A 12,500-nucleotide genomic window follows, 5' to 3' on the forward strand; every position below is an offset into this window, starting at 1 on the left:
CTTAGTCAAGGCTGGAATGGTCAGTTTTTGTTCAAACTGCTTTACAGACACATTGACGCACTTCACAGTCATTTTGAAGGCTGTATGTTACTTTTGTCTGTCCAAATTGAAGACGAGTTTGTATTGTTGTTCCTATTTTTGACCTCCTTTGATTATGTGACCTCCTTTGACATCTGCAGACAGAATGGGGGCAACAGACGCTTTTGTGTTTTGCGCTATGAAGTGAAACCTCAGCGTCTATGCCAACGTAGGCCCAAACGAAATGCATCTGCACTCAACATTTTCGCTGCTCAGCAGGAAAATCAAAGCTGGAAGAACCAGAAATTGAAGTTTCTCTCTTGTCGCAGCAGCCTTCATCGTTAAATGGCTTTAGTAGAGTTGTGCATGGGCTTCCACACTCTGTCTGGAAGAAGGGGTGAAATGAGGAAACGGAAGAAGACTGTCATGGGTTCCAGTGCAGATCAGTTTTATCCATAGACGCCTCTGAAAATGCAGTACAATTATTAAGTATTCAACACACCCCAATGGACTAAAACATGAACTAAATGAATGCATAACAGTTCATCCCCCTCGAGTGCTGCCTCAAGCAGTACAGGCGCCTCTGGCAGCAGTAACAGACTTAAGTCTTTGTGGATCAGCATGAAACATCTCGCCGCTGCAGTCGTTCCCCATTGTTCTTTGCAGAAGTGTCATTTTGAAGGCCTTGAAAGGACGGCAACGTAACATTCTGCCACATGTCCTGAGATCAGTATTTTGACTCAGCATGATATTAATGTGTTATTTTTCTTTTTGTTTTTCTGTAGCTTTGACTTTATGTTTCACTTTGTGGGCATCGCTGCAGATAAGCATGCCCACTGCATGATGCCGCTACACCGAGCTTCAGAGTAGGGAAGGTGTGTTCGTGCTGATGCACATTTGACATTCAGTATGATGGCCGGAAAGCTAAATTTTAGCCCCATCATGCCGTGAAACCTCTTCCCACTTGGTTTGCCGTTTTGTCAGACGCCAGCTCAGATGTCATATGACATTTTTTCAACAGTGGTTTTCGCTTTGCCAGTGAAGCATCCGGAAAACTGTTCGTTGTACAGTGTCCCCCTTCTCAACTGTGGAAACTTGTAGCTCCCTCACAGTTGCTGGAGGCCTCTTACTGTCCTCCCTCATGCAGACACTTGGTTTCTGAGGATGTGCAGTCATTGAATACTCAGCACCTTGAAAACGTTCTAATGTTCATCCCCTGATTGGTACATCTCTGCTGATTAGACCACAATGTTCCTTCATCTTTATGTTGCATTTTTCAGAAGGAAATTGAGCGTGTGTCATCTAAAATCACCACAAACAGAGGATTGCCATTCAAATTAGTATGGGACTTCTAATCAGTCGGCAGTGATGAATTAGGTGCGTCAAAGAAAAGGTGGTAAATATTTGTGAAATCTACAATTTTGTGCTTTACATTTGCACTTATGCTAGAGGATTTTTTTTTCTTTTGATCAGTATCAAAAATCCAAAGTAATTTAAGGCCATACGAAAATAAGAAAAACTCAACTCGATAATAATTTAATATTTTTTCCTATTTGACTTTATCATATTTTCTGTATTACTGCATTGTGTTATTGTTGTTATGCAGACAAAGTCAAAGTCACTGTCAAGCGTAATATTGATCTTCTAATCTAACAGTGGGAAAGCTGGAGTGCAGCACGGTCCAGTAAAGCAGAGGATGTCTATCATCCATCAGACTGAAATAATGAAATCCATCCACCTCATTAGCACTGGGCAGATGTTTTGCCTCCTCACCGTCGATCTTATTAATCACGAATGCAGCGATCACCGCTCGTTTACCAGTTTTCAGGAGTGGCTTGCCTGATAATCATGTATTTACGCCTCAACAAACAAAACAAATCCTTCAGCAAAACAAAGACATTCTTGTGTTGCAGAGCATTTGAAAGGAAAAGCTCTTTTGCATTAAGTGAAATTTCCCAAAATAGTTTGGCAGTTTGTTGATTAAAGAATATTGCTGATTGATTAAAGAATACCAGCCCTCAAGACCGATTCATCAGCAGACTTTCTGCCATTAATATCAAAAGCTCATCTGCAGGTTCTCTGTCGCTGCCATTTAACATGAAATGCAATAAAATTGCATTGATCCTCACAGGGAAATTGGTTTTATAATGGGATGCCCCCACTGTGAATATACTAGTAATAATAGTGTAGAGTTGGACCGATGCAACTCCTTTTTCTTTGCCTTCAGAAACATGACACTTTCAAATATCTTGGACTGTGTGATATGATTAAAATAATAAAAGATACTTTAGCTATTTTCACTCACCAGAATTAAAGTAAGTTTAACAATTGGGCATTTATTGTAATATCAAATATATGTTTTTGCAAGCTCAAAAATACACAACACTGTGTTTTATTAGATTTTTGCAACACTGCGCATCAAAATCCAGTTGAGTGCTGTGATGACCTAAAGAAAAGGAAGAACCCCTCTCATAGTGATACAACGTTAATTCTGTTAATATATTCGAAAAATTAAATGTCACGATTACGTCTTTCAGTTCACCTTCTCATGACCTTTGTGACCTTTTATTTGAATAGATCAGCATATTCAGAATTCAGAATATCAATACGACTTGTTAGTATTTTCTGCATCCAAGTATGAGGAATATACAGTGACGAAAGCATCATATTACCAGTATTATACTGTAGCAGCGCTATCAGACTCAATCACAACTGAATTACAGACTTTAACCAAACACAGTCGATGGACACGGTCATAAGGTTTCCATTAATTTGTGCGCACATCTACAACACGATGCTGCAGAAAATTAAAAGTTGGGAGCTTGATAACTTTCTCAGCGCTTGAAAAGTCGGCTTTTGGATCGACTGCTGTGCAATTCACACTTTTAGACAATTTTTGTGGAGCAGCGCAACTCGTTGCGTCAGATCACAGTTTGAACAGTTATCGTCCATATGAAGGCATACCCAAAGTTTGTCACCTTTTAGCATGTGTGTTGACAAATTAAGGTCGATCATGTGAAACTGACAACATTAGAAAGTCCCTTGATATCCACTGTGGAACAACGCAAAAAGTAGTGCACTGCGCTGTAGTTACCAAATTCGATCATTTTATGGACTTTTTCGTGGCTCCTCCTGTGGTGCGAACTGAAATGCTTTATTTCACATGAAAGCCTGCTGCAGTCTTCACAAGTGTGTATCGTCGCAGGCGCATGTGCACACAGCGGGGTCTCTGAACACTTTCTGGCCTGTGATCTTGTACTGCAAAAGTGCTTGTCAAGCTGTTTCAGCCCCACATGTAGTCTTTCGTGAGAGCACCAAATGCATCAAAAGGAAAACACGCCATATTTCCAACCACATTATTTTTGAGCTGAGAATACATAAAACTCTCAGAGCTTTCCTGCAACTCCATCAACCTGCCTGAGGTTCTGACGGCAAAGTTGTGAACCCATGGTGTGTGTCTTGTGTTTGCGTGTGTGTGTGTGGACGGCTGAAATGTTGACCCTAAATTTCAAGCAGCAAGCAAACGACATAAATCAGATGCAGAAATTCAGATTTCACCGCACAGACGTACGTGTAAAAAGGCATTAAAGGCAAAGATGACTTTTTGGAACAAAATTCTCTTTCACCTGCTTCTTGCGCGAAGAGCGCTTCAGTAGCAGTTTCACTTTTGTGTGTTCAGTATTTTTTTATACACCGTCATGATTTTGTACTGTCTCATACATGCATCTACGGTCATTGTCACATATCAGGGCCCTGTTTGGGTCTTTGTTGTTGTTTGTGAGCCCTCAACCCAAGACAATTTTCTGTCCTTATGTGATAGTTTTTCAATCTTGAACGTGACTCTTAACATCACGTTCATTGAGGGGGATTGAGCTTTCTCCCCAAACACCTCTGCATAATCGATGAACTGCTGGTCTTAGACTAGGCTATCTTACAGCTAACAGTCTGTTTAGTGACACAACGATTCGTTCTCCCTCATCCACTCAGTCACTCTGTTCCCGCCAGTCACCACTTGTTCTCTCAGTGTCGGAAGGCATGCTCGGAGAAAACAAAGAGTGGAGAGAAAAAGTCCAGAAGTGCGTCTCTCGTTCCCCCTCCTCTGCTCCCGCAGGTTTTTATGCTGAATTCGAGAGAAAACTAGAGAAGCGTCTCCCCCGTACGCACTCCTCCGCACGGCCCTTCTACCCTCTCACATCCTTTCATTCACACATTTTTTCATTCGCCTGTTTTCTCAAGGTTACGTGCGCACACAAACAGGAATGTATGCAAATGCGTACGCACAGGAGACACAGACGACCATGTCAGAATCAGCGGCGTCAAGAAGGTCAGACGTGCTGAGTTTTAAGCGGCGCGATCACTGTAAGATCAGCCGAGGCTCCTGAAGGCTATTGCTTTATTGAAGTGCAGAGTGAAGCTTTGCGAGAATTTGAAGGATTTTATCAAAAAAAAGCTTCTTTTCATCTTTCATTTAATCATAATACCTTGAAAGGAGATCATTTCATCCTAAAACATGTGACTAAATTGTAATGAGAAGGATTAAAGACCTTCCGAGGAGGATTTTTAACTTGACACTTTGAATTCAACAGTAATCCTCACATTGGGAGAGCTGTTGATGCCTTAAGCGCACATTTTTCAAGAATCTTACTAATTTTGGGAGACTCTGGAGCAGCAATAATTGTGTTTCTCGCTGTCAGTCAGCTGCCTGTTGTTTGGCTGCAGGTGTAAGTATAGAAAAGTGCAGAACATTATCTTCCTGGTGTCTACCCACAGCAATGTAAACATGACTCATATACTGACACAGATAATATGTCTTATATTGATGTTAGAAAATGTTTTACAGCAGTTAAAACTCTTTGTATTAACCAGGAAACCTTCAGATTAAATTTTAAATCTGAAGGTTTATACATTGATTGTAATTGTAATGTAGTGAGCATATCTGTACCAGCCTATAATATGATATAATAGATCAATAAAATATTACCAAAGTCATCATCTATGCTAATATTGAGGTTATTGTGTCAGACAGATTGTGTAGTTACCACATTATTACCCATACTGCATGTTAATGCTGAGGTTTCCAGCTATGAGAAGTAGATGCACTGTACAAGTGACCTCAGCATTAACATGATCACCTACACACACACACACACACACACACACACACACACACGCTGACTGTGAAAAACACGCAGGCACACACCTATGCTCCCTTTCTCGCTCTCTTTGTCCACTCTCTGGAATGTGATGAAGGTACTTACTATTACCAGTCGGTGATCTGTTCGAGGATTTCATTTGAAACATGCTGATCGATCAACACGTTCAGGGTTGAAACACTTTTTGATCCAAACGAATCCATTTCACTGCTTTCACACAGATGGCAAATGGCAGCAGTGTCATGTTTGTCACTCTCAAATTGCACATACATTTGTTTGGGCCTTTTGCATGATGCTGCGAGCACGGTGTTTGTGTTGATGCGTGAAATGTGTTGAGAAGAAAAAGATCTCATGTTGCAAAACGGGCTGCACGAATAGACAGCAATCAGCTGGCAACTTTAGCACCAACTCAACAAGGTTTTCAAGTGACCTAAAATATGTAGATATCAACAAATTAGATACAACATCACAAAACAGGCAGGCTGGGATAATATTAGAGGAGAGCCAACCAGTATCGAATTTTAAACATCTGTTTGAGCACCTTGCATCAACAAAAAAACTAATACAGCATAAGTGCAAAAAGCTGATGTTAGACACGTCAGATAACACTCGACGTTTGAGAGCACAACGAGACCTGGAGCTGAATGCCATAGTGGATGATGACACCTTGGAAAACATGCGTTCTACATGTCACAGGGGGGTTAGGAGCCAGCTATGGAAGGTGATTGGAAGGTTAAAATGAGGTCCTTTAGGACCTCGCTGACAGCTGCTCAAATGTCTTTTGGACTTTGCCTTTTACAGTAATGGAGGATTTTTACATTCTAATAACTTTTTAACTTTTTCAACACAGATAACAAGTCAGTGAGTGTATCAGGAAGCTGGATGCTGACGCAGAATTAGTGTTCGCTTCAATTTAGCATCGCTAAGTTTATTTAAACTGCTTGATCATCAACTGTCTTGTCTGTACATAACAGCCTTGTGTGTGCACCTGTGTGTGTGTATATATATATATATATATATATGTATGTGTGTGTGTGTGTGTGTGTGTGTGTGTATATGTGCGTGTGTGTATAATATATATATATTTATTTAGATTTAGATTTATGTATATATGTGTGTGTGTGTGTGTGTGTGTGTGTGTGTGTGTGTGTGTGTGTGTGTGTGTGTGTGTGTGTGTGTGTATGTGTTGCAAAAGTTATTGAAGTTGCCCATGGACTTGTGGACCTGTCAGCGGTTGTGCTTGAGGTTGCATGTGCATGTGTGAGTAGGCGTTTTAAGGTTATATGACATAACAAAGGTATAAAACAGCATATCAGCATGTGTGTGTATGCGTGTGTGGTGGGTGAGTGGGTGGGTGAGTAGGTGGGGCTGCAGGGTGTTTAGAGGGTTCCCTGAACCTCATCGTTTGTCGCCGTCTTCCTTCCTGTTTCATTCTTTCTCACTTCCTGTCAGCTGACTCTGCCGGAGAATCTTGATCTGGTAAACATCTAAGCTACTGCCTCTGCACACACACACACACACACACACACACACACACACACACACACACACAAACACATATATACATAAATATAAATCTAAATAAATATATATATATTATACACACACGCACATACACACACACACACACACACACACACACACACACACACACCTACAAAATGTACTGTATGTAGCCACAGAAAGATGTATGCATGTACATTCACACATACTGAAAGACATATACATGAATTGTTTTTATATGCAGTCTGAAACTTTACAAAGGTCAACCAAAGTATCACTTTATACATACAACCTGTCTAATAAATATGTATTCATGGAACTAATGGTAGTAAAAAGTACATTTATTGCAACTGCTAATTAAAAATTTTCTAAGATTTAATGCATTTTGTGCATATCCCTGAGTGTTGTAGTAACTCAACCTCAGCATGAATGTCTTTAAAAAGAAGGAAACTACAGACAATGAACTACAAAAAAAAAAAAAAAGAGTGCCAAAAAGGGGGTGGGACGTGAGAAAAGATGCACACCAAGAAGCAGAGAGGACGCAAAGACTGAGGCAAGCAGAAAGATGAAAAGCCAGCAAACAAAAGGAGAATAAAGGCAGGACAGGAAAGAGATGGAGAAAACAAAGTTGGCGAGACACCGACAGAGATAAGGACAGGCAAAGAGACGGAAAGAGAGACAGAGAGATGGGGGGGGGGGGGGGGCAGAGAGATAAAGATAGCTGAAAGGAGGGAGATCCGTCAGCGTTTGTTTCCTCAGGATGTGGTTACCACGACGACGAAAAGGCAGAGAGGCAACATCACTACCCGCTGGTCCCTTCTGACACCTGCAAGTGTGTGTGTGTGTGTGAGTGTGAAAGTCAGAGTGTGTGTTTGTTTGTGTGCATGTACGTGCATTTCAGCGAGTAACTGACTGACTAAATGAGTGTGTTTGTGCGTGTGTGAAAAAGGCTGTATGTGAGCTCAGTGGTTGTGTGTATGTGTCCACTTACTTTTGGGTTTTGTGTGACAGATGTGTGTGTGTGTGTGTGTGTGTGTGTGTGTGTGTGTGTGTGTGTGTGTGTGTGTGTGTGTGTGTGTGTGTGTGCATACTGTCAAAGAATACACAGCAGAGAGAGAGAGGGAGAGAGAGAGAGAGAGAGAGAGAGAGAGAGGAAAGAGTGTGTGAGAGGTTGAAAATCTGAAGGGGGAAATCATTAGACAAGCACTCGAGACAGTGGAGAGTGAAAGAGCAAGAAAAGTCAGCGAGGACGATGAAGAAAATCAGAAGAACAGCAAGGACCCGAAAACATGAACAACAGAAGACGAACTTATGTGAAAAGGAAATTAAGCACCAAGAACTGGTAAAAAAAACAACCTCAAAACGCAGCGTACTTGTATCTTCATCTCATCTTCCTTCGTTCTTTCTCTTTCTGACTCACTCAGTGTCCTATTTACAGCAGAATGTGGTTTCAAGAAAGAAAGAAAAGCAACAGTGGCAATTAAAGATTTACTGCAATGCAATGCAAATGTCTGTACTTTAAGAGAATTTCTAACAAGCTCTCGAAACACCGTTTTTTATGAAGGAGATGATGTTGTCAATCACAGTAAAGAGAGAAAAGAAAATGGGTTTGTCCAACACTTATGCGCTCGCAATGGGTATGTTTGACGTAGCATCGCATTTCCTTGCAAAATTAGCTTTTCTTTAGCTTCTCCATCTCATGCGGCAGCAATTTGTCACACGTGCGTCTTTCTTCATACGTACATCACCATTGGTATTTTCTCAACTGTCTTTCGAAGGAGAACGAAGCCAAACAGCATCAGTTGAGGCACAGACTGTGCTAGCATGAATAAGGATGATAAAAACTGCTAATCCGAGCCTGATTTGAATTTTTTTTAGAAGGCGCCATTACTATTAATCAATAAATATTACATGTAATAATAAATGCTAATTACTTTTAGGTAAAGCACAGACAGTAATATGCAAGCAAACCCTTTAGGGACTGATTATGAACTCTTGCTAGCCTTGTTGGCCTGTTAGCCCATTTTGATCGCAGCTGTTAGCAAAAAATGTGGCACCATTGTTCTCTGACAGCTGTAGAGATATGAATTTTACACCGTAGATGGGGTCAAAATGTTTGATAGTTATGGCAACAGTAGCTATAGGCCTTTCAATAGAGAACAAGTACTTCAGCTATCAGGTTACATCTGCTGGACTCGCAGGCCTTTGTTTTACTGTCATTGAATTTCATTGATCATGAATATTTGTACACTGAAATCTACAGCTATTAAAATTTGTGAGCCTGAATCTAAACAGTACGGAGTCACCATGTGTGGTAACAGTTTGACTTTAATAAAACCATTAAAGCCAAATAAAGCTAAATGAGGTCACAGAATTTGATGTAACAGGTCTACTTTGTTGAGTTGGTAGTAGTTAAAAAATACTGCTAATGCTATGACATGAGTTCATCTTTGTTCATTCATACTTCATGTATTATGTTTCTGTCTGTCTCCTGCAGGCACACTAGCTACACCCAGCGAGCCATCATGGATAACCGGTCATCCACCCAATCCTTTTCCAACCTCCAACACCATCACCATCGCCCATCTTTTCACCTCACCTTCCCCAGCCTTCAAAGCCCTGAACTGGGATACCCATCCTCTCAGCCTGCCCTAGATCCGCTGGAGCAATATGGAACTAGAGGGGAAGAATCCACAACCTCCTTTCCAACTTCAAGCACCTCATCTGGGGGAAGAAGGGCAAGCAGTGGAGGTGACAGAGGTTTGCTAAACACGAGCTGTAGCAGTTTGGATGGAGATGCTAACTTGGGAGTCCATCTTGATGGAGAAAGTGGGATGGGCAACCATTTTGTTGACAATTGGTGTGGGAGTAGCAAAAAGGAGGAAGTTTGGGAAGACGGGGAAAGTTGTGAAAGCACCGCAGATGTTTTTTGTAGTAAAGATGATTGCTACAGTAACACAAGTGATGTTTTTTACACCATGAATTGTGGCAATGAGGAAGGAGTCAGGCGCATACTCAGAGCAAACCTCAAAAATTATGGCCACGCTAGCCATGAAGCTAAAAGCCAAACAGTTTACAATAGAGAGGCTAATGTTAGCCATGTTACTAAGCAACCTACTTCCTACAACAGAAGTGTGGCAGGGAGCTTCAGTGACAGCAGTGTAGAGTATTGTAGGACCGATTCAAGAGTGAGTGATAATTACTCAGGAAGAGAAGAAGATTATGGGTCCAGCTGTGGCTCAGGTGAGGATCATTTCCAACAAGCAGAGGTTGAAGGACCCTGGCTCAGTGTCTCCCCTTTGAGTCAGACCGGAGAGGGCAGGTGGAGAGGAACAGCAGACACCCACACCTTGGCCTCAGGGTGCGTCCCGCAAAGATCACCTGTCAGCATCAGCAGTGGTACGTACACTCAGAAACTGGACTCCTTTTCTGAGGCGTTCCTCTCCCAGCGAAAGAGAAGATTCCCCGTGATTCCCGGCGGGGATTCCTCTGGACAGGTCTGGGACTTTGGACTCGGGAGAGGAGAAAGCTCTGGATTGGTCAAGTCAAGGCACAGCTGTGCTTTTGATTCAGACACCCACCTCCCTCCCTCCTCATCCTCTTCACCCACTCATCCCTCTCTTGCATCTTTGCCCTCTCCTCCCACATCATCTCACCTCATGTCTTCTGTCCTCAGTCCTCCTCCCACACCTCTACCTCCTCCTTCCCACTCACCCTCCAAAATGGACTCTCCCAGTGCACTCGGAGGCACCGGACATTCAGTGTCCCAGGGGGGAGAATCACTTGGCGCGCTCCAGTTTTTCACTTCCCGCCTTCAGACTCTTCCATCTATCCATTCCTCTGGGATGGTATGGAAGTTTCCACTGCTGGCACAAGGCTTTCCACAGTCATCAGGCGAGCCCAGCAACGTCGAGGTCAACCTGAGATCCTCTCATGGTTGTGACTATGGCAACATCACAGGTAAGGATTTTCATGTGCATTTCTGTAAATGAAAGTCTGATAGTAAGAAAAAGAATATAATCTGTCTATAATCTATCCAAGAAGAGAACTGTTTGAGAAAGAAAAAAAGCCCCAAGGGATACTAGAGTACTTAAACCTTAAATATAAGTTAAGTGAACTTCATTCCCCTCCTTACAGAAAAAGCCACAGGTTAATACCCACATGTAAATTTACGGGACATGTGGGTTTTCGAAGGTGAGCATATGAAATTTCCCATTTCCCATATGCAAATCACATTTTCACTTTTAACATTTTCTCGTCTGAAACCGTTTGTAACAGACATCTTTGTTACCTTTTAACACCATGTGTAAAATGTAATGTTCACGTGTGACAAGCCGCACAGAGTATATCCTGAATTACTGTCTATGTGCTTTTGGGTTTTCACAAGAATGAATTAGCATTTGCAGATCAACAGACTCTGTCAGTCTGGCGTAACGCTTTTCTGTTGCCACAGATGACAGTGTCTTTAAGTTTTGTTTTGTCTGACTGTCTCCCACTCACAGAATGATCAAGCAGTTTTACAGTACAGTCCATTATGGTGCATTGACAACATCATGACTCGCCTCTGTTTTCCTGTCCTCCCCCCTCTTTTTTTTCCAGCCTCACACAACATCCCTCAGTCTGCAGAGTCCTCATTTCTCACTTCGCTCCACTCACCCAGTCCCTCTAATGCTCCATCCCTCCATCCCTCCTTCCCTCTTCCCTTTCATCCATCTCTTCTTTCCGGCCAACATTATGAGGCAGCAGAAAAGATAGCCCCTTACACAGTGAGCCATAAAGCAAAGAATGGACCAGCCAATCAGACTCAATCACTCCTACAGGTACGCCACAGCACTTCTACCATTTTTCACCACAGGAAACAATTTGAGCAAACTTACAGAAACATTTTGACATTTGGGGAAATATGCTTGTGTATGAGTGCGAGACAAGAAAAGGAGGTCCAGCTAAGGTGATGCGTATCCTCCACTAGATGGCTTAATATGATTTTAGCAATGCACAATTCTGCCCAATATTATATCACCAAGAAGCTAATTGGTTAGTGCGAATTAGCAAATGTTTGCATGCTAACATGCTAAGCTAAGATGGTGAACATGGTGAACATTACACCTGCTAAATAGCAGCATATTAGCATTGTCATTGCGGGCATGTTAGCATGCAGATGCTAGCAGTAGATGGAGAAGAGCCACTCAATGCGAACATATCGCTGCCACTCGCTCGGGGGCTGTGTCAGCGCTCGCAAGCTCACTGTGTAAATGAACAAGATGCACTTTCTTCCAGAGTTTATGTGACGTTGTGTTAAGCAGCAGTTGGTTTTCGTTTGTAACAGGTCTACTTTGCCTCACTACCGCTACGTCACTTTTTCGTTATCGGTTTTTCAGCATATCGGTTTCAAGAAGACACCTGGAATCCCGCAATGTCTTACAAATCAAATTGCTCATGTCTCATAAAAATGATGGGGATGAACTTTGTTTCACCTCACACTTTGGTCAGTGAATCTTTACCGTCTTTTTTCTTGCTCGTACTTTAGTTCTTCTCTTTCATTTTTACCTTTCTCTTAGTCAGGAGGGACTATTCTGTTGACAAGCTCTGGTTGGTGAAGTAAAATCATCTATTAATTGTGTCCAGAAAAATGTTAGTACAGGCTTTATGAGTTTATCCAGAATAAAAAAATAAATTGGAAATGTAAAAACACAACAATGTGCTTATGACGCTTTTCTTCATCAACATCCACTGCAGCTCAGAAGCCACAGTTTCACAGTGGGTTTGCTAGGTTTGCGCATTGTCGTCACTCTCCCATCAGCAAAACCCAGGAGCAGAGAGGAGGCA

The 12,500-nt window shown here is 42.0% G+C and overlaps 1 protein-coding gene across 1 annotated transcript in view; it reads left to right on the plus strand.

Annotated features, from left to right (window-relative positions):
* The first annotated feature begins 7,921 nt into the window (after nucleotides 1-7,921).
* LOC139351801 (uncharacterized) overlaps nucleotides 7,922-12,500 on the plus strand; it is a 9,204-nt gene continuing 4,625 nt past the window's right edge. Inside the window, exons 1-3 of the mRNA XM_070993806.1 lie at nucleotides 7,922-8,016; nucleotides 9,172-10,634; nucleotides 11,274-11,622. Coding sequence (XP_070849907.1) covers nucleotides 7,964-8,016; nucleotides 9,172-10,634; nucleotides 11,274-11,622 — 1,865 coding nt within the window. The 5' untranslated portion in view covers nucleotides 7,922-7,963. The remainder of the gene's footprint in view (nucleotides 8,017-9,171; nucleotides 10,635-11,273; nucleotides 11,623-12,500) is intronic.

Source organism: Chaetodon trifascialis, chromosome 23 (assembly GCF_039877785.1).
Source record: "Chaetodon trifascialis isolate fChaTrf1 chromosome 23, fChaTrf1.hap1, whole genome shotgun sequence".
In the NCBI taxonomy this organism is placed as follows: Eukaryota; Metazoa; Chordata; class Actinopteri; order Chaetodontiformes; family Chaetodontidae; genus Chaetodon; species Chaetodon trifascialis.